A 23,039-nucleotide genomic window follows, 5' to 3' on the forward strand; every position below is an offset into this window, starting at 1 on the left:
TGTTTCAGAATACGGCGGCTAGAATAGTTCTCAATCTCACTCCTAAAACCCATATGTCTCTACTCTAAAATCCCTCCATTGGCTACCCGTTCAAAAAGAGGATTTGCTTTAAGACACTGGTCCTGGCTCATAAAGCCCTACATAAAAGAGGTGCAGTGTACCTTAGGAGGAGGCTTTCTTTGTATGCCCCTCTAAGGCCACTACGGTCAACTATTGGCCACCTAGCCACTATCCCTAAAATTCACTGGGCCAGTATTGGTGCAGATCCTTTTCCTATCTCGGGGCTAGTGCCTGGAACCAACTCCTGCTGGCACTTCTTGCTACCTCAGAACTTTCAGTTTTCAGGAAGAAGCTGAAAACGTGGCTGTTTAGCAAGCGATGTAATCGTCCAGCCTCAAGTGTGCAGATAACCTTTCTCCAACGGGAAACATCCTTTACAACGCAACTTTTACCACGCAGTGCTTTTACATCGCAACTTTCACAATGCAAACCATTACAACGCATTGCGCAGGGGGGCGCTCTAGGATAGGGGATAGATGTAATTTACCATCCAACACCTTCCCTACTATCCACGGGGACTGGAGTTGGAATAGTAAATTAAACTATTCACTATCGAGCACCCCAAAGCGCTATGCGTTGTAATGGCATGCGTTGTAAAAACTGCGTTGTAAAGGCATGCGTGGTAAAAGCATGCAATGTAATGTCATACATCCTTCTCCAACGCCGGGACACTTCTCGGAGTAGGTGTGCGCTCTACAAATGCCTTTCCATTTAATTTCATTCTGCATGCATGCATGTAAGTCAAGGATTTTACCACATATGCAGAATAATTCTAATTTCCTATGGATACCCTTGCTACCGCATATAATTGTTTTAATACAGAATCAACATTATGGTCCACTAAATCAATTGGGGTCATGTCATCTACAGCCACAGACATGCCCCTGCACCCACCAGTACTGCATTAGCTAAGCTCATTTAGTCATTATCCACAGAATTTTGGGCGTAAATTTAGGCACCAGATTTTTAGGGTATCTCCATTCTTCTTAATACCACACTTTTTATAGATCTGTGCAGCGTCAAACCAGTTGGATGCTGGTTTAGATTGGTCATGTCTCCACCTGTGATCCCACCTGTGTTGTGAAATCCAGATGTTCTCGAACATGGGACAAGATCTACAACACAACTTTATTTACAATAAAATGAGATTGAGGGGTAAAACCTCATCTTCATCCTGTTCAGTGTCTAAAGAAATAATTATGTTCGCAAGTTCATACTCACAGGCGTCTCCATCGCCTCTTGAATCATTGCCTGCAACACAGTGTTTGTGGACCAAGCCCTTTTTTGCAGGGTCACCAGCAAATTTTGTCTTCCTCCTCCTACTTTTTTATGAATTTGTTTGTTGTTGGCCTTAGGACTCTGTGCACTTTATCATTACTAACCAGTGCTAAACTGCTTGTGCCTTCTCCTTAAAACATGGTAGAATTAGCTTATATACAATTGCCATATTTAATTTATTTGTAAGTCCCTAGTAAAGTGGCACTACATGTGCCCAGGGCCTGTAAATTAAATGCTAATAGTGGACCTACAGCACTGTTTGTGCCACCCAATTAAGTAGCCCGTTAAACATGTCTCAGGCCTGCCATTGCAGAGCCTGTGTGAATTGCTAACCTGCCATTTTGACCTGGGAAAATAAACGTATTGCCTGGCCTAAACTTCCTTTTTAATACATATAAGTCACCCCTTGAGTAGTCTATAATGGCCTAGAGGGCAGGGTGCAATGTATTAAAAAAATTGGACATGTGCTTTTAAGTTGTCCTAGTAGTGAAAAACTCAAATTCGCTTTTCACTAGTGAAAAGCCTATGTCTGCCTTAGGAGAACATTGGAGTTGCCTTATTACTGTTTATAAGTGTAATTTCCAAATGGGGACAGGCAACTGGTTCATTTTTGGGGTCTCTGTAATTCTAATTTAAAAGCCTATCTCTCCCTTGGGAGAACATTGGAGTTGCCTTATTAGTTTATAAGTGTATTTTCCAAATGGGGACCGGCAACTGGTTCATTTTTGGGGTCTCTGTAATTCTAATTTAAAATCTTAACCTTTGGTTTAGTCAGGTTTTAAATTACAGCTCTGAAAATGTCACTTTTAGAAAGTTGACATTATCTTGTCTTAGTCATTTGGTGTCTGCAGCCTGCCTGGGTCACATGACTGAGTGTAACTGACAAATGGGCTTTGTGTATTCCTCCCAGACAGCCACACACAATGGGAGATTAAGTGTGATTGGATGGGACATCTCTGCAGGATGGGCGAGCGGAGCTGGGCACATCATCACTTCCACCTGAATAGCATATGTCCTGACTCCACACATAGGGTCTAACTACCTTGCATTGTCCCTTCGGCCAACTTGGAGCCAGGGCATGGAAGGCAGGTATCTTGCACTGCAAAGGCAAACCTCTAGAACCTTCTCCCACCTTCCAATACCAGGGCACCAGTGTATAAAAGAAGGGCCTCAGACACCAATACTTCAGTACATTTCTTGACCTGTGGATACTCTACCAGGAAGGACTGCTGTGATGCTATGAGAACTGCTGTGATGCTGGACTGCTGCTCTAGAGGAACTGCTGCCCTGCTGTGTTGACTTGCTGCCCTCTTGCCTGGAGAAGAAGAACCCGACCCGCCACTACATCTTGAACTCAGAAACCGAGAGTGACTGAAAGGGCGAGTCTGCTGATCTGAGCCTCACAGACATAAAAGGCTCCCCAACAACTACTGGACCCGTCTTCAGGGGAATTCTGACCTCCAAGTAGTGCCTCTCAAGCCCTGGACCCTTGGTGTGGTTCCTGAGTTTTTTAAATTAATCTTTTGGGCTCTCCGCAACCGCGAAAAGGCCATTCGCCTAGGAACTACACAGCTCACACCAAAAGTTTGCGTGAGCTGCCATCAGCCCATCTCTTTGCAATGCAGCTTCGACAGCTTGCGGGGGACTGTCAACGTGAAGCTCCAGCCAGCTCATCCACAATGCCCGGAATGCTCTCTGCACCAAGCAGACTGCCACCCGCAACCCTCTCCTTGCGACCCTCTTCAGTACTCATGGCACAAAACTTGAGAAGGTAAACTTCAGCTGGACTAATATGGGACTGTATCCGCCCGCGCTACATCGCAAACAGTCTGAATATTTGACTTTGGCCTTGTCCAGCGAGACCAGATATCACCAGTTGGCGTTTGAGCTTTTAGGCACTATTTTACAGTTTATTCTTAAAAAATTCGCAACTACAGTTCTACTGAATGGATTTTTAACATTTTAGTCTTGTTTTATTACATTAGGCTCTATTTTCCCAACCCAGTGTGCGATCTTTTTGTCTGGTGTTTTCACTGTTTTGAGTCTTGCACAACAAATACTTTACACATTTCCTCTAAGTTAAACCTGACTGCTCTATGTCAAGCAATAAGGGGGTTGAGCCCAGATTAATTTGGGGTTTGCTTGTGCCTTACCCTAACAAGGAATGTGGTTACTGCTTAACCAGGGCTCACACCCCAATCAACCAGTAACCCAATTTCTTACTCTTGCAATTGTGGTACATTCTTCCCTTGATGTCCTGCTGCACTGGGGAGAAAAGGAAGACAATGTAGAGTGGGAGTGAGACCTGCTTCATCTTCTGATATCATTCACTTTATGGGAGTGCATCCTCCCTGACATGTCTTCAATCCCAACAGCCAGAAATTATAACAGAGCAGGGATACAGCTACCTCCACTCCACAGTGCTGCTGAAGTAGTATCTGGTCCCTCTCCTGGAGATCTTCTGTGTGCTATGCCATGCCATTCTTTCTGCTCCCACATACACAGGCAGCAGAGACAGCACAAAGCTTAGTTAGACAGCAGCCATTCATCACTGCCCGGACTCAGTCAACAACACATTTATTCCGGGTAGACTGGCAAGAGCTGTCATGGAGCCCTGCCCTTAACATAGCCACCTTCCCTGACTTCTGGAAAACGTGCCTGGCCTTGGTCAGGCAGCAAAGCAGGACAGGAAGTAATCAGTCTAAGTTGGGGGGATGTATTAGAATGGAGGGGCGGAGCCACAAAGGACTGTAGAAAATGAAGACAGGACAACTGGGAAAAGCCAGGAACTTCAAACGTCTATTAGCGAGGCAACATGGTTCACATAATTATGAAGGACAGATAAGTTGGACGGAAAGTATAGTGTTTTGAATGATTCCATTTTTAAATTGCTGTTCTAAAGCATTTCCCGTTCTCGCATAGATTACTGATCTGCAATATTTAACTTACAATAGACAGCCACTTGCGCAAAGTTTATTTTTTTCGTTTTCACTTTTTGGCTAGAGTACTGAATGAACAAATGGTCTGGGTTAAACCATGTGATGCGTTTTGATAAGTCAAATGGATTTCCATGCTTACATGTTAATAGTATGCTCATTACCCAAATGAACTATTAATCATGCCTCCTTTCACCTGTCATTGGTCCTGCTACTGGGCTATAACTAATTAAGCTAAGCCACTGCCATATGATTTTGGCAAAATGACACCAAAGTGTGGGAAAGGTCCATCCAATGAGATGCAATGGACATGTATGAATATTAAGCACTCTACTCCCATTCACCAACTGATGTCACAAGTGCACTGAAGTAACGAAAAGACAGCATGCAGTGCTTTTCGAAATTAATCAGTAAATAAGTAAATAAATACTCCCGGGTGAGCTCCCGTCCTAGTGCGGTCACTGCCGCAGGCTTCAGGCTGTGAATTAGTGAGAGTAGTAGTTTTACTTAAGGATGATCTCTGTTTAACAGATGCACTGATGTCTTCATGTTATACAACAATTCAGTGCATTAAAATACTTATCATTGGAAATTACTAATAGGTAGCACGAATAATATATCAATATATCAAACCTTGAAATTCATTTGTTTATACAGGAATCACTAGTGTTATTTTTTATTACATTTCTTAAAACATACACTCTATCTCATCACCTTTTGCCACAAAGTGATAGTGAATCATTTTATGTCAGCAAGATTTGGTAATTCACTGCAGCTAAGACTGCCAAGCATAGAGTTCAACTAATTCCTTGATTGGCCTCATTAAACTGTCTGCAGATGACAGATTACATTCAGTTTAAAACACTGTACCTAGTACACAATACATTTATGGCCAGGAGACATCTCTGCTGCTAAATTGTGTTCAATGGTGGGCTTTGCCAATTTGCCCCATTTTGGGTACGCTCCTTAGACCTTCTACTCCTTAGACCTTCTACCTTTATGGCTGAGCCTTTTCAGTATCGGCAGGTAGACTGTGCAACTCCTTGCCAATTCAGATCCATCTGGAAACCACATTTTTGAGATATAGGAGAAAAGAGCAGAGAATACTCCCTATATTAGCCTGAAATTGTAGCAAACCTGTCGTGCTCTTAGGGCCAAGAAGTCACATGTGATTTCTTTGTTTTACAACTAAATAAAAAGTCAAAGAAAATGTAAAACAAAAAATGCCATGGCAAAGGCGTCTTATTCCATGGTAAGATTTTAAATTGCATATCATTAACCTACCTGCTACTTGTATGATGTCATGCCGTGCAACATCATAATACGGGTGATTTATGCTTAGATCAGCACCTTTATGTGCAACTGGTGCTAACGTACAATTCTCCACTCCAAGTACTGCAAGCTCTTCCTCATCTTTCTGTAATTCTGGAAAAAAGAAACTTCTTTTAGCAAAGTGATTGACAACTACTACACTTTTCGGCAAAACAAAACGACAGTCAGTCAACGTATAGAAAGCGATAATCTACTGTGGGTATGGATATCTATGTAAAACATCTATCAGGAACCTGAGGGAATGTCCAGCAATTGTGCAAAAGAAACAAGAAAATAGAACCCTGATTGTAAACAATTACACATGTAGCAATTCTATTTTGTTCATACCTTGGCTTTTATCTGCTGTTTAAAAAAATCGTAGCAGCACATAGCATATTTCTGCTGTTGACCATGAACCTCCAATAACAATTTTTAGGTCTCGGGCTTATCCAGCGCATGCGCTGGTCTCGGCCGAGACCTTAAGTGGGGCTCTGAGAAATGCTACTTTGCGGCTATCAGCTTGCTAGAACGCGCACAAGAGCGCGCGCGTTACAGCAAGCTGATCGCCGCAAAGTAGCATTTGGGATAACGCGCGTGCACACCACGAGCGTCATCACTCGCGTGTTTTTTTTGTTTATTTTCTTATTTAGCGGTCGTGCGGCTTTACTTTTACAGCCGCGCGGCCAATGCTTGTCTATGGAGGAAGCGTTGTTTAAAAAGTCTTCGTACCAGCTGTGCTGCTGACGATTCTTTCACTTAGCGTGACCTTTCAGAATACTGTCTAGCGTTTTCCATTAACAATGGCAAAAAAAGGGCCTAGGTGAGCGGTGGCAGGTGAAAAGAATCTCGGAGCTTGCAGTATTGATGCACATCTGTTCAGCGGCCTTTATTTTCTTCTCAGTCAAATGAAAACATGAAATACTGGGACTTTGGAGATTAATTGTGGCCGAGCTGCCCGCCTGACACTTTTTTTATATCCTATGTGGATTGTGCCTTACAAACTGATCTGTTGTATCACTGGTGTTTGCTGACTGGCCTTCGTCAGTTTGGTGCTCCCACAACGCAAAGAGACTCTGGGCTTCCATTGTTGCAAATGCTGCTTAAAAACAGAATTGGTCTTGTTTTCTCGTGTCTGAGTGCTGGAGGAACCTAGTCTGTCCTACTTGCCATCCGAACTCGCCTCTAGCTTAAGGATGCACATCAGGCACTTTATACTATTGTCCCACCTAGACTGTTATCATTCAACTTTTATGTCCGCACTGGGATGATTTCTAATAGGTGGCAGCTGACTGCGTTATATATTTGTGAATTATATTAAGGTCTTCTGCATCAAAAGGCTACCTGGTACATATGTATTAAAAGCTCCTTCATGGGTTGTGCTGTTGATCTTTAGGTTTGCTACCCGCCTACACATTTACGTGTCTTATGTATTATGTGGATTATGACTTTAGTAGATTACCGTGTTTCCCAAAATTGCTAATATAGACAGGCACGGGATTTGTCTATTTCACAATGAGTCTTTCCCGTTCAAGCTTTACTTCCTTCAAAAATGGACCATTCTTACTGGTTTTTTTTGTGGGGGACAGTTGACTGAGTTTGAGAAAATGTAGTTTGTGATTCGGTTTGTATAGATTTAGGGTGATACATTGTATCTCTGTATGACAGTTGAGTGTATGGCACCGGTGTTAAGGGTAAGGTAAAATCACCCCAACCTCAAACATCAGACTTATTAGCTTCACTAAGTTTGGACATTTACGACACTGGTAAGAAACGCAATGTCCTTAGTTCTGTATTAGGCATTGATAGAGGGGTTGGGTAGGGTGCTTTCTAGGGTTACGATGGGGGCAGTGTGTCAGGTTGGGCAAAGGTGGTGGAGGTTAAGACAGGGTTGACAAGTCTTTATCCCAGGTTCCTTCATTTTTATTTGTTGTCATTAAGATTGTTCAGGGTGAACCATAGTAGAGCCCAAGGCCTGCGTGCTCGAAATATCCATCCACATGACCTTTTGATGTAAGTTGATCTAGCATGGCTTTGGGAATCAGCATTTCCTGTTATATTGTATCTCTCATTTGGGCTAAAAATCCACACTCTGCGTCAGGTGACCTTTCCTGCGTTGCACACCCTGCTGAGATAGTCCCAAGACCTACATAATCTTTCTCACAATGGCATAAAACTTTAGCCAGCCGACCTTGCACACGCAACATGGCATTCAGCCTCTTGTTAGCAAATGAAGCCCACCCCAGAAACATGCCCATCTGAGCTTACAGTTATCCCTCACAGGACTGAAGAAGTTGTTAGTGGGAACATTCCACAAACGTGTACACCACAATAAAGTGATGTAACCCCAGGCGAAAAGTATGCCCAGATGTGGATTCCGTGCTCGCTTTCCGACAGGATTCAAGCTAGCCTGGATGATGAGGGGGTGATACCCTGAAACCAGTCTTAGGATGCTTTTTTTCTGCTCTAGGGAGTACCTGGCTTGGCTGTATGAGCTGTATTGTTCCCTTGGGGATCAGGGTCAAGACTGATTTGCACATGTGCACCGCTTAATATCAACACAAAGTAGACAGTAATAACTAGTCCGTGTCCATAATTTATTTGCTTTTTAGTTTCTTCTTTTATTCACAATATTCTTTTATAGAACACACACAACGTTTCGTCCAGTAATGGACTTCTTCAGGGCAAAGAAACAAGAGACCGGGCACTCCTAAAGGATGTCAACGTCGGAGCATCCGCGGTGGGTGAGTTTTACAAGTAGGATTTACTCCAGTTCATTTCAGCAGGAATAATTATGACGAGGTAAAATAATAATAATAAAGAGCTTATAGAGCGCACAGTAACGCCATCTCGGCGTGTCCCCGCGTTAAGAGCTGCTACCAAGCACCAAGTTAGAGCCTCTATCCCTACACTGTGTAAAGCAGTGTTTTAAGTTTAGCCCTGAACAGCGCTTCACTACACTCCAATCTCAGGGCAGGAGGAAGCTTGTTCCAGTGTTGAGCTGCTTGAAGCGCAAAAGATCGTCCGCCCATTCTGGCCTTCCTGACCCTGGGCAGCCCAGAGCCCTCAGACCGGAGGGTCCTTGTTGGTTCATAGCGGCTGACTAAGTCCCTAAGGTAGGTGGGCGACCTGCCCCAGACAATTCGATGACAGAAGAGGAGGCATTTGAACAGCACGCGTTTCTTCACAGGTAACCAATGAAGCGTATCCAAAGCCTTCTGAGAATTAGCTCTCCTGGGTCTTCTTAGCACCAGTCTAGCGGCGGAATTCTGGATAACTTGCAGGCGGCCAAGGCTGCCCTCGTTGGACCCTAGGAACAGGATGTTTCCATAGTCCAACCGCGAGGTCACCAGTGCCTGCGTCAGTGTCCTTCTAGCCGCAAGAGGTAATAGGTCCAAGGTTTTATTTAGGGTCTTTAGTACCCCAAAACACTTGCCCACAAGACGCCTTATATGGCCTTCACAGGAGAGGGTGGGATTGATCCAGACTCCTAGGTTCTTCGCCTCCTCACAAGGCGTTGGAGTAGGGCCAAGGCACGAAGGCCACCACTCGGCTGACCAACTGTTGCTCTTCCCCCCCACTACCAAAACCTCTGTCTTAGAGCCGTTAAGCTTTAGGCAGTGGGAGTCCATCCACTCAGCTAGCGCCTGCATGCAAGATCTAAAGTTCGTGGCGGTATTGGAGGAGTTCTGCGATAGAGAGATCAGCAGCTGGGTGTCGTCGGCGTATGATACCAGTTCCACCCCGAACGACTGTACCACCTTCGCCAGGGAGGCCATGTACAAATTAAAAAGAGTAGGGCTCAAAGCTGAGCCCTGAGGCACTCCCTGATCTAGTGGCATCTCTACCGAGCGACATTCCCCTTGTTGTACCTGGAAGCATCTTCCTGTGAGAAATGACTGCAACCAGTACAGTGCGGGACCAACGACCCCAGCTTCGTTAAGACACTGTAGCAGGATGGAGTGCGCCACAGTGTCAAAAGCTGCGCTGAGGTCGAGCATGATCAGGGCCATTGTATGTCCCGCATCTGCCCCTGCTCTCAGAGTCCCAGTGGCACGTAGGAGAGCTGTCTCGGTTGAGTAGCCCGCCCTAAATCCAGATTGTGACGGATGAAGTATATTCCCTCTCTCCAGGTGCTCCGTAAGCTGAGCGTTGACCACCTTCTCAGCCACTTTCGCCACATATGGCAGTAGGGAAATGGGTCTGAGATTTTCCAGCACCTCGATACTTACATTCAGTTTTTTTCTTATTGGCAGTACTATGGCCTTCTTCCACTCCTCCGGAACTCGTTGAGTGGAGAAAGAGGTCTGTAAAACATGTCTTAAGTGTGGTTCCAGGGCAACAAGACCCTCCGCGATGACCCAGGAAGGGGCCGGGTCGTTGGGAGAACCGGACTTCACGCTATGACAGATCTTTACTAGTCTATCAGCGGAAGGAACCTCGAAGGTTTGCAGAGAAGAGTCAGGGGTCATTAGCGAACCACCTGTTCTAAAGTCTATGCCCTTTCCCGGTTGTTGAGTGAAGGAGGCATAAATGGCTTTGACTTTCTGAGAGAAGAAGTCAGCGACTCTATTGCATCCCTCCACAGTGGCACTTAGGGGGATATTTGAGCTGGAGACTAATGATATTTCCTTATATATTTTAAACAGTTCGCGAGAGGAGCTCTCGGCTACCTCAATGCGTGTCTGGAAATATTTAGCTTTAGCTCTGCGTACCGCGTACTGATAGCTTCTATGTGCTAAGCTGTAGCTGTTTTTTCCCTGTTCGCTAGGGTTCCTTCTCCAGCTCCTTTCAAGTTTTTTACAGTTAGACTTGATTTGCTGGAGTTCCTGAGTAAACCAGGGGGCAGTACGTTGTCTACCTTCTCTGGCTTTACCCATGCACATGGGAGCCAGCTCATCCGGGGTGGCAGTCACAAGCTGATTAAATTCATTATTGGCATGATCACTATCCGTAGCAAACGGTAGTTGTGCCTTCTGAATGGCTCTAATGAAGGTCTCTTGAGAATAATGTCTCCATTTCCGTCTCATACCATTCTTAGTCCCAATCTCAGTGGCCCTCTGTACCTTATAAAAACATTGGAAAGGGACCAAGAAATGGTCGGACCAAGGGAGCCAACATGGGGTAAGGGCCTTTATCATATCCCAGCTGGCAAAAATAGGGTCTAGACAGTGACCCCTCTCATGTGTGGCAGCAACACTTAGCAAGTCCAGTTGTAATTCTTTTAGGACTAAACGAACATCCTCAGCCTCCTTCTGTAGGGGATCCTCTAGATGTAAATTCAGATCCCCCAGCACTAGTACTTTGTTGTGTTTGATCGCAGTCTGAGTGACATTTTCTAGTAAACTACTTCGGAAGTTACCCAGTGACCCGGGAGGTCTATATATTAGGATGCCCGAAATTGCCTCGCGTTGGGTCAGTTTAATACTGAATTCACCAGCTTCACAGTTATTTATATTTACTGGTTTCAAGACACACTCAAGAGGGAGTTTAACAACGATGGCAATGCCACCTCCCCTTCCCTTTTCTCTATCGAGTCTATGGAGGGTATACCCTGGCGGGATAGTATTCACTATATCAGGATCCGAATGTTCTCCTAACCAGGTTTCCGTTAAAAATAGTATGTTCAGGGCCTCATCCTGTAGGAGATCCCATAATTGGAGAGAATGTTTACTGAGGGATCTGCAGTTTAGGAGCCCCCCCTTTACAATCATCTCTTCAGGGTCAGAGGCATCCAGCCGTACACACCTCTCATTGAATGTGCAGTGAGAACATGGACCCAAATCTAGTGGCTCCATCAGGTGGCGGCACGCCGTGAGTGAAGGGGGGCAAAGGTCTTTCAGCCTCTGACTAGTGTAGGACAACACGTGGCTCGCAAGGGATACAGGGGTCCGGGCCCCTGGCCCCGGTCGGCCGCGGACGGGCGCAGACGGGCTAGGGACTTTTCTTTAGAGAAGAAAGAGAATCCAAGGTGTGATACCGTCTGAGCTCTGCAGGAGGTGCTTTGGGTAGAATTACAGCCGGATCGAGGCTTGATCGGGTGATTGCCATGTCCCGGTATATAGGATACTGTGGACTCTGAAGGGCCAAGTCACGGCTGATGGCATTTATCTTGACATGTGATACCGACCCATGCTATAAGGCACAGTTAAGACGCAGCCTCGCAGTGACAGCGCCATCTTATGTTAGGATCTCTTTAGAGCAGTGTCTCACCCAAACACATGTTCAGAGTGGACTTTTTTTGTTGTTGCAGTTTTATATAGCGGGGAGGTTAAAGGATTTGCCCCAAATCACAGGGTGCTTGAGCCTCCCACCAGACTCGAACCTGGTTCCAAAGCTTGCAAGTCAGCCGCTCTAGCTGTTAAGCCACATCTTTAAATACTGAACCAAATATTTGCCTCCTAGTACATTATTCCCATTTTCCCCCTCCCCCTTGCACCCTTTCCCCCTCTGCCGTGCACCCTTCTCACCCTCCCTTTGCACCCTTCTCATCTCTCCCTTGCACCCTTCTCCTTTCTGCCTTGTACCCTTCTCCTCTCTGCCTTGCACCCTTCTCCTCTCTGCCTTGCACCCTTCTCCCCCTTGCACCCTTCTCTACCTTGCACCCTTGCATCCTTTTCTACCTTGCACCCTTCTCCCCTCTGCCTTGCACCCTTCTCCCCTCTGCCTTGCACCCTTTTCCCCTCTGCCTTGCACCCTTCTCCCCTCTGCCTTGCACCCTTCTCCCCTCTGCCTTGCACCCTTCTCCCCTTCCCCCTTGCACCCTTCACCCCCTCCGACTTGCACCCTTCTCTACCTTGCACCCTTCTCGCCCTCTACCTTGCACCCTTCTCGCCCTCTACCTTGCACCCTTCTCGCCCTCTACCTTGCACCCTTCTCTGCCTCCCCCTTGCACCCTTCTCCACCTCACCCTTCCACCCTTATCCCCCTCCGCCTTGTACCCTTCTCCACCTCCGCCTTGTTGTGGTATGTTGTCAAGTCCGAGACCCTCCACACTTTATCTATCTATATCTATTGCATCACCACAGCATCACTCAGCACCACCACAGCATCACTCAGGGGCACCAGAGCATCACTATGCGTTACCACAGCATCACTGAACGCCACAGCATCACTCGTCGCCACCACAACATCACTCAGCGCCACCACAGCATCAATCTGTGCAACCATTCAACAACAACTGGTTCAAATATGTTCTCTCAATGTTTCAAGCTTTATTACAAATGTCACAAAAAGATGTTAATATTTCACTTCTGTTCTTGGATTTTCGTCACAATAAAATACACTGAACATAATCTTTACAAAAGTTATTTACAAAAATTTAAGCTATTGTTAGTATAAATTACAATAACTTTTATTTAAGTATTAATTATTTAAAAAAATTAAAAGCCATTGTTATTTGTAATATCAATACATCTAAGTCACGTAAATACAACACATATTGCATTACAAATGCTATAATCGTCACATTTGCGAAAGTTAAAACCATTGGCATTGTAAATGACAAAGCTATTAATTTCGCTATTTTCAAAACCAACACATAAATAAAAAAATGTGTAATTTCCAATACCAATAGCTCAAACTTTCCTAATGCGAGACCTATTGCATTGCAAATGCTTGTTTGAAGCAGCGCTCACTTCTCTGCTCCAGACAGAATGAACTAATAACAATCTGTATGAGATCCTGCATGAACAGAGAGCTCCCTCTGAAAGCTTTTCCTTTGGTCTCTTAGCATTTTCACCACTATTGTTTTTCCTTTCAAGGTAGCGGTGTTAACTTGACATTTACTTGAAACTGTCAGAGTACCCCGCCGACACAAGGAGTTGTCAAATAATACTCGCTACTACATCATAAGTGACCTTTTGTGAATGCTTCAGTGCCAGGAGTTACTCCGATCGGGCCATACCTATGAAGTAGAAATATTCTTCCCACAGGCCTTCATATCTCATGATGTCTTTGTGTGAAACACACAATTACAGAGTTGTATTAACAACTGTACACGGGGTGAGACAATGACAAAGTCTGGTCCTGAAAAATTGTAACTTTGATTGGCCTGACCTGTATGTTATGATAACCCCTTGCATGCTTCTGTCGGCCAACGGCCGTCGCAGGCACTACCTCCGTAGTGCTGTGCACATCCGTGGTCAGACGCGGCCCCGCCCACTCTGCTAAACCGCCGCACCGCAGTGGAATTGCCGCCGCAGTTCAGCAGTTAATGGGATTTTGTAGCGCACACAGCCACTCAGAAGAGTATCCCGGCGTAAACCTGTGGCGGAAGGAAGGCAGAAAGAAATGCTAATTAAAGAGAAAAGTCTAAGCCTTTTCCTGAAGAGCTTGGGATCCTGAATGCTGCAGAGGTCAAAGGGAAGAAGGTTCCAGGTCGAAGCTGCCCCGAAAGCAAGAGAGCTCCCTCCAACTCTCTTAAGGCGAAATCTCAGAACGAGGGCGAGAAGCAAATTGGCTGCCTGTGGGAGAATAGAACCTGAAGCACTTTCGAAGGTAAGCAGGACCATGTCCATAGAAAGCTGAATGTGCCAGGACTAGGGATTTAAACTTTACCCTCTCCATCACAGGCAGCAAGTGTAGGTCATGCAAGTGTTGTCTCAAGCTAGTCTAGTTATATCAGCAGCATTCTGTACCACCTGTAGTTTATTCAGAAGATAGCTGGGAAAACCTACGTACAAGTAATTGGCATAAACGAGCCATGAGGATACCAGCGCACGGGGGACAGTGTCCCTTGCTGACCTAGGGAGAAGAGGGAGGGACTTTTTTATGGATGTCAGTGTGCCAAAGCACTGACATGTAAGCTTCTAGATCTGAGTAGAGTAGTTCAACTTCTCGTCAAACCAGATTCCTAAATTTTTTGTGGGTTGGCCCTCGGAGGTCGGCATGGGAGATTTGACTGGCCAGAACGATTTCCGGAGGGGGGAAGTTCCAGAAAAGAAGCATCTAAATTTTTTCCTCGTTGCATTTTAACTGGGCAGCGGAAAGCCTTCGAAAGACGGCTGATAGACAGGATTTAGCTAGGGAGGTGGATAAGTCATTTTTCTTCCATGTGAAGAGGAGTTGGGTGTTATCAGCATAAGCGATGGTCTTGGCAGCGAGCTCCTCAGCCATCAGTATCAGGGGAGTGCCATAGATGTTAAAGAGAAGAGAGATTAAAGTGGACCCATGTGGCACTCCCGTGGTCACAGTCTGGGGGTAGGAAGAGAAAGAGGCAATCCAGATTTTTTGCGTTCTGCCCTCAAGAAAGGATTTCAACCACCTCTAAACACACCCCGAAACTCCAATTTCCAGGAGACGGTCCAGGAGTAGGGAGTGTGGCACGGTGTCAAATTCCGCTGATATGTCTAACAGAATCAGGGCTGCCCTACTTCCTGAATCCAAAGTTTCCCAAATGACTTCAGCGACTTCAACCAGAGCCGTCTCAATGCTGTAAGAGGCTCTGAAGCCAGATTGTGCCAGTTGAAGCAAGCTGTGAAGTTCTACATAATCTGACAGTTGCCTGTTAATCAATTATTCACAAACTTTCACCACAGGAGGAAGGAGGGAAATAGGGCGATAGCTGGGTGGGATGGTGGGGTCAAGAGTAGGTGTTTTCAGCAATGGGACAATTTTGGCCTGGCTCCAGGCTGTAGGCACCGTGGCTGTGGTAAGGGAGAAATTGATCAGTAGATTTAACACAGGATTGATCGTCTCTGCGGCCATAGACAGCAGTCTAGACGGAAAGGGGTCTGCTGGTATGCCAGATTTAAGAGATTTGAGGACTGCCAAAGAGTCTGGCTGAATGATGGCTGTGAAGGTCACCAATGTAGGTGGCGAGGCTGGGGGCAGCCAGCTATGGGGCGTGTTCCCTGCTTAGAGACTATTGCCGATATTGAAGTTAGCTTGGAGAGATTGGATCTTATTATGAAAAAGCTTGAGAGTTCTTCGCACCAGCCAGACAAGGCAGGATGGTTAATAGCCTCCGCTCTGGGAGAGAGGAAACTTTGAATGATGTTAAAGATTTCCTTAGCATTGTTCTTGGACAGGGCAATGCATTCAGCAAAGTAAAAGCTTTTAGCTTGAGTGATCGATGCATAATAGGCCTTTTGAGACTTTCTAAGGGGTATCCTAGCAATCGGACAATACTCCAGTCTCCATTTTTGTTCGAGATTTTTACACAGTTGCTTCTGGGTTTTAAGAGCGGTTGAGAACCAAGGTTTAGAAAGGGAATCCCTGGTGCGCCTAGGAAATGTCGCAGGGGACAATTGCTCTACCACCTGGGAAACCCAGTTGCCAAAACTGTCAAGGGTTACAGTCAGGTCATTAAAGAGGTCGGGGCGTCACTATAAGGTGGAAAGCTCTGTGGCAGTGTTACTGTTATATCTTTTCTCTATTATCACAAAAAATGAAAATAAATATTTTTGCTTTAAAATTATACCTCTGTGGTAGGGTTATACAGGCTTCCTGGACAATAAAGGCAGATGCTTTGCGCGGGTGGGGTGGTATTGCTGTGCACCTCCCCCCTTTACTCCATGCCTGCCTGGTCAGATGTTTCACCGTCTGTGGTAGGTTCAGGGACTCTTTTTTCCCCACAGGAGGGACCTTCTGTAGTGCTGAGGGAGGGATTACTGTCCAAGAACAATGCCCACTTGACCAAAAGAGCTGCAGATATTTTGCAGAATGTGTTCCGTGAGATACCCACAACCATAAGGTAAGTAGCAAAATGTTTGAATTATGTCACACAGTTTAGAAATAGGGGTAGAGGGACACATATACATCTATAGATTGGTAGGTATAATGGTCAATGATATTCTAAAGGGGCCTCTTTAAAAAACAAATTTTTCACTGCTGCTCAGTTTCACTGCTCATGTTTCACTGCTGCTCAGTAGTCTTAGTTCAAGCCCAAAAAGAGAGAAGAAATAAGCCATGATTTTCCTGTTTGAGAGAAAACAGCTGTCCTAATGCACCTTCATGAACTGACTCCCTGGAAGACTGCAGTGTTACAGGGTCATTTAAATATCGGCAGGCATCTTGTTAGCTTGCATTCCACAAATGCCTTGGCCTCAGCTCCCCTGGCAGAGGACCGCCCAACACATTTTCGGATCTCCGCCCGACTGGTGGCGATCATGCTATCTTTTGTGCAGCCACTGGTGTTGCGGGTGCATGGAAGGCAGAAAAGTATGCCAAGGTGGCACCATGTTTTCTTGGACTCAGATTACATACTTTTTAGTTTTAGTGAAAAGAATTCACAAAGCAGAATGACTCTGGGACTTTACTCCCTGCACTTAGAGGCTGTAGGAAGTTTTCCCTGGTCAGGCCCAGCCTTCATTCCATTGCGGACCCGACAAACTCCTGCCCTTTGAGGATTTAAGAGGGGATGTTGACCTCCAGGCTGGGAAACTTTTAGCATGGGGCTGCAGTAGTGGCAGCGCTTACGAAACACTGGAAGGAGTGGGGAGGTAGAACCTAAGACATATCAGGGATGTCATATGCTCCACCCAAGCTAATACAAGGACGTCTCTGGACTTTATTGAACTTTGAGAGCAGATATAAATACTCCCTTGAATGCACTTAAAGGCAAATGGTAGAGGAGGATTGGGTTAAGGTGCTGGATGCTGTCCAGAGAGTCTCTCAGTACACACAGTTTAAATGAATTCATTTCTACTTCATATACAGGGTTTATCATGCGCATGATAAGAAAAACAAATTCTTCCCACATGCCTAGGCGACATGCCCCAAGTGTGGTACTATGTGGGAGCGGGGGTGTTCCCCCATGGTTTGGGAATGCATACATCTTACTGAATACTGGGTGGAAGATATTTCCTTACTTAATGACACCACAGATAAATATAGTGCTATCCCCTACCACGTGTCTGTTGGGTCTATACCCACGCCCGATCAAGAAGAAACGCATGTCTAGGTTCATCATTTTGGCTCTGACCCTGGCCATACAACAAACAATGCTTACATAGAAGTCAGTAGTGGGCCCACGGGTGGAGAAGTCGAAGGGGGAGCCTATCAGGTGGGCCGAGTACAATAGTATCAATCTCTTCAGAGACGTCAAAATAGGAAGCGGTCCCTGGAATGTGCACAAGCATGGAAGGGTTTGTTGAATACAATGCGGACAGAGGATGAGATGTCACTGTGTAGCACTACTCCTAGGTAATCACCACACGCCCGAGCTAATGGCTAATCGAATGGAGAAACTGAGCAACAAGATATTAACAACGCCAGTTAATTGACAATAAGGGGGTACATTACTGTGAGATGATCACATAGTCTCCTGGTAACTTGGCCAAAGGAACACTTGAGACCCCTATTGTATGCTGAAAGGGGTTGTAGCCTATTTGTTGTTTGGTCCTTGGTGTAGGCTCGGATAGTATACTTGTGAACAATTTGCTAGCGGACAAAAGGACTTGACAGCAACTTCTGAACGGGTTATGCTACATTGTTACATTAGGGATCACTGCACAGCGATTCCACAATTTAATAGTAACTGTCTATACAGACTGCAATGCTTGTATCTGCCATACCTTTTGTTTGTATGCAAATTTCAAAAGAACATGTTTTTAAAACAAAACAAATCTGCCTCGAGAACAGAGGAAACATGAAACCGGCTGAAAGGAGTTCCAGTGACTGTAGGAATATTGGAAGATACCATGACTTGTCTTTTGACAGTACTCAGAGTGCTAACAGTACACTAGTGTTAGAGAGTGATTCTTGCCAGCTTAGATCCCTCTTACAATATCTGAAGTTGGATGCCTGGCTTTTGGATCTCACTGAGTCACACTCACTACAAGATTCTGCTAACATGGACGTAAGTACTAACCTGCAAAGCCCATCTTTTAAAATAAGGTTAACTGCTATGTTAAGGCGTAAGAGGCTCTGTGCTGGTTACACGAGAACACGAGTACACATGTGTGCTGGCTGAGCAAGAGTGCCTACTGTCTAACCTTGTCCGTTATTTGTGCACAGGTAGCCTTTCACAGGTGGGACCTGGAGGAAATTGGTTCTGATTTGATTTGTTACCAAAATAAATACCCCCGTTTCTTTTTTACTAGTGTGTGTCTGTAGTGATATACTGGAAGGTCTGTGGTGCTTTACCGAATTCCCTCTCTAGGTGAAAGTTGAATCAATATATTAACTTTGCATTGGTTCAACACAGAGAAAAGATTAAAGTCTCCTTCCCTGCATTTAAAAATGTCCAATAAACATCTGTTTTCCAGCGCTAAGATACCCTTTTGGGTTAGCTTGCGCTAAACAAACACGCATGTTATGTTATGTTTTTCAAATGGTCAAAGGAGACAAGCAGTCCTTTGGCACCAACCACACAAGGGGTTCACTGGAGAAGACTTGGAGGCAAGGAACCAGTATGCAGTGGCAGATAGGGGCAGAGTTCAAGACAAGGATAAAACTATTGCACAGCATTATCGATTTTGCCCTCTTTAAAAATGTAATCATGCCCTGTAAAGGGGTGGACCAGCCAGTGTGTGCTCCTATGAAGTGTCTGTCAGGGGTGGAGGTATTATGTGACGTATTTGGATATGGCTGAGGGGCTCACCTTCTAGAAATCTTAACCCCCACTTTTAAACCCCTACACAAGGGAAGAACACTGAGAAGGAGAGGGTCATGAAAGCTTACATGGGCTTTAAATATGAACGATAATGGGAACCTTATGACTACTCTTTCCCTGTTACCATGCCGGGAGTTCCGGACTTGGATTAAGCCCACACTGCCACACAGGAGCCGAACTAAGCGTCTTCTTTGCTCCGCTTCGCATGCATCTTTGGAGACACTGTGTTGCAAGCTTTCATGACCGCATAGGAGCCGAATAAAGCGCCTCCCTTTTGTCATTCCTTAAGTATCATTGGATCAATTATTCACAAGTGTATCTCCAAAATTTTTTTGAAGCAGGTGTCTTCCACCCGCGACTTCCAATACACTCATCAACTCACTGGTTTATCGTACGCAGTTGAGTGCATGCCCTGACGAAGTTCCGTCAAGGAACGAAACGCGTTGGCTGTGTGTCTTGCCTGGTAAAATTGCCAAAATAAAGAAGATAACTATTTGGACTAAGAGCATCGTCTGATGTGATATTTTAATGAGTGCGCCTTTCGCCTTTTGATAAAAGCACTATTCCGTGCTAGAACGAGCACAAGCATCAGTTTTCCAATCTTACTGCAGCAGGACTACCTCATGGAGGAAGAAACAGGAGTCAGCTCCCACACCAGCAGTGAGAACAGCCCAAGGTAGGTGAGAAGATGGCTGGGACCACAAGGGCTGCAGGGGCACCCTTGCAGCCCCGAATATAGAAGACATGGGTGTCCCACTTAGGTCAATGGCAACCGCTTTAAATGAAAATGCATTGTGCGCCACGGGAAGCATTAAAATAAAGCCAAAAAGGAAATTTTTCCAAGCTGCTGCCACTTCAAACGGAGCGCAATGGCCAGCTTTGAAGTGTACCAGACTGTCACAAACAGAGCTCAAGTAACCGAATTTAGAAGAACTCGTTGTTGAGGACCAGAGGTTTCAATAGAAAATAATTAAAATTATTCTCCAGGTTTAAAAGTCAATGCACTTTATTCAAAATTAAAGAAATATGTAACCAATATTACAATGTACAACTCGTATTGTGTGAATTAGAAGTCAGATGCCGTTAACATAGGTGCTGTAATTAATTTTTTTGAAGCCAATTAGTATTAGATTCAGTAAATTGATGAGAGATCTAATATAAACATATGCATGTGGGAATGTGGCAGAAAAGCACTTCAATAATTATTCCTTCAACGTAAGCAATCAGCATTTCAGGTCTCAATTGTGCTTTTAATTAGATAAATGTTGGTAACACATGGTCTTGTTAATTGATGAAGTCCTACCTAATTGTTTGGACTTTTATGAAGAACCATGTATCATAAATTCAAAACATCTATTGTAAACAGCAAACATTAAAAATAAAAGAAAAGTGTTGTTAATTAACTTATGTAAAAATAGAGAAAACATTAATTCTATAGTCAATATTTTCAAGAGTGGTGTAATGATTAAGGTGACATCCAGTAATAATATTGTCAAGTTCACCAAGAGAGACGTCTAGTCTCCCGTATCATGTATTACTTCCATGTACGGAAAACAAGGTTAATTCTATAGTCATCTTTATTTTTGGGATTAGTGTAATGACTGAAGTAGCACCAACAGTACTATGGCCATGTTCACCACAAATCCCGTATCATGTGTTCCATCCATATATGAATTCACAAGGAACTTCTAAAGTTAGGTGATAAAACGGCAACAGATCATCTGGGTATTGAGATACAAAATGCAACCCTGGTGTTTCTCAATGGTCACAAAGGGATACATTGCACAGTGGCTAGAGACATAACATTTAATGCATAATTTGGACACATTTGTGGGGAAGTAAATTATTCTCATGAATCATGACAAAATTAACCCAATTTATAAAGAGCTAAACTCAAAGGTATAAATAACATCTGGTTCGGATAATCATGCTATAAATGAATCTGATACGGTGGTGAGTCATTGAGAGGCTGAAAAGCAAGAGACGCAAGGCGGAAGTGCAAGGAAGTGGGCTGGCAGTAGCGCAGCAGAGTGGAGCTAGAACAGAGACTGGAGCGGCTGGAGCAGGCACAGAGCGGGGCACAGGTGAGGAAGTTTGATTGTTGAGCTGTGTGTGCTTGTACATGTCCCGCTATAGTCTGCTATCGTTTGCCAATCCACTGGTCAGGACAGCATAGGGAGTCTTACTGAGGTCTCAAAGTAGAACTTTCCTGCTCTAGCTCCTGCCCTTCTGGGTGCACTGCCCTGTCCGTCTGCTGAGCTTCACGTGGTGCACCTTGCTGTGTTAGAGACCATTGGCATTGTAGGAGCGACCACTGGGCACGGAGGAGGTCGGCTGAGGTGATGGTGCAGCTTGTGATTCAACACTCCCTCTTCTCCACTCTCACCTTTCACCATCCAGCCATCTTTTTCTTCGCAGTCACACCTGCATAGCCCCTCGAGCCATTTCAACTGCTCCACAGGGGGAGTCCCGAAGTCCCTGTATTTTTTTCTTCCAACCCTCCGCCGCATTGCAACATCGGTTGCCTGCACTTACTGTTGCAACCTTGAGTGCCATTTTTGTAGCGGAACACGTAGGGAAGGTGACCAGTGATTTGAAGTACTGCTCCGAGCTACTGCCACTGACCATTAATCCTGTTGAGCCACTGTAGGACTGAGGTTACGGAGAGTTGTGGAGACTGCCAAGAGTGTTGGTGGCAATTCTGGCTCTACGGTGACTCTTTGGAGTTGGATCTCGAGCTGACAGTACTGTTGCTGCTGCACAGTTCTACACTGCGGGAGCGGCTGAGTGTGCTAATGCCCCAGTGTCGTGGTAGTGCTGTTTCCCGGATCCCTTTTGGAAAATGCCGGATTAGTGTTCACAAGTGGTTAAGGAGTTAGACCCTGTCGGCATTAGTAGAGGGCGGAGGAGTGATGGCAGAGAATCCTCATTCATAGCGAAGGCAGACCCAGCATGGCCTCTAATCAGTATCCTTGTGGCCGTTGAAATGACGGGTAACAACACTTCCTAATTAGTAACAAGGCAGGTAGCACCAATTTCCTTCACAGACACATACAGAAATCCCTCCTTGCAGAGTGCAGGGTGCCAGACATCAAAGCCACCTTACAGGGTAGGCAGCACCACAGCACCATTTCAAGGAAAGTTGCAAAACTGCTTTCTCACAGGGTAGAAATTACTGCTACTCAGTCACAGAACAGGCATTAGTACTGCCTCCTCTCTCACAGAGCAGGCACGCATGGCATGAGAAAGGGCAGGAAGCAAACACTGTTTCATGGACCACAGGGCAGGAACCTTGCAGGGTAGGCACCACTACCTCACTCATGATGAAGGCAACACCGCTGCCATCTTATTCACAGGGTGAAACTACTAATCATTCTGTCAAAGGACAAGCATCAGTGTCCCACAAAGGCACATATCACAACAGTCTCTTCTCAGGGCAGACCTGCAGAGAAGTGAACTACCATAAGAGTGGACAATACTTGATATAAAAGTAGGAGCAAGATGGCGGCTGCTTGAACGCTGCGCAAGCCACCTGCTCCTGTTCACCGTTATTATTTATAGCTCTGGTGACATTTAAACAATGCCGACAGTGCTGCTATTTGCGATCTAAAAGCTGGAGACCCATCTTAAGGAAAACATCTTCTTGGTGCTTGCTGAAGCCAGAAAGCTTACCCTACTCTTGTTCCGTACCACTGCAGAGGTGCTTGGTGGGTTTGGGTCCTGGGATTTGCCGAGCCGGCTGACCGTGATGCCCCAGCAAACGAATAAGGCTGCTAAGGATCGCAGTGACTGATGCGAAGGTGGAGTGTCTTTAGGGGGTCGGGGATCCTCCCTTAACCGGAAAATGCTGTTTGTGAAAAAGTTGGATGACGGGGTAGCCCCGCTGAGAAACATGAAGG

The 23,039-nt window shown here is 45.3% G+C and overlaps 1 protein-coding gene across 3 annotated transcripts in view; it reads right to left on the reverse strand.

The window, feature by feature from the left end:
• ARHGAP8 (Rho GTPase activating protein 8) overlaps positions 1–23,039 on the reverse strand; it is a 929,058-nt gene that overhangs the window by 759,787 nt on the left and 146,232 nt on the right. For all 3 annotated transcript variants that reach the window (XM_078673848.1, XM_078673847.1, XM_078673846.1), the window contains exon 3: positions 5,559–5,699. In XM_078673848.1, coding sequence (XP_078529974.1) covers positions 5,559–5,699 — 141 coding nt within the window. The remainder of the gene's footprint in view (positions 1–5,558; positions 5,700–23,039) is intronic.

The sequence above is a fragment of the Lissotriton helveticus genome, chromosome 1_1, assembly GCF_964261635.1.
Source record: "Lissotriton helveticus chromosome 1_1, aLisHel1.1, whole genome shotgun sequence".
In the NCBI taxonomy this organism is placed as follows: Eukaryota; Metazoa; Chordata; class Amphibia; order Caudata; family Salamandridae; genus Lissotriton; species Lissotriton helveticus.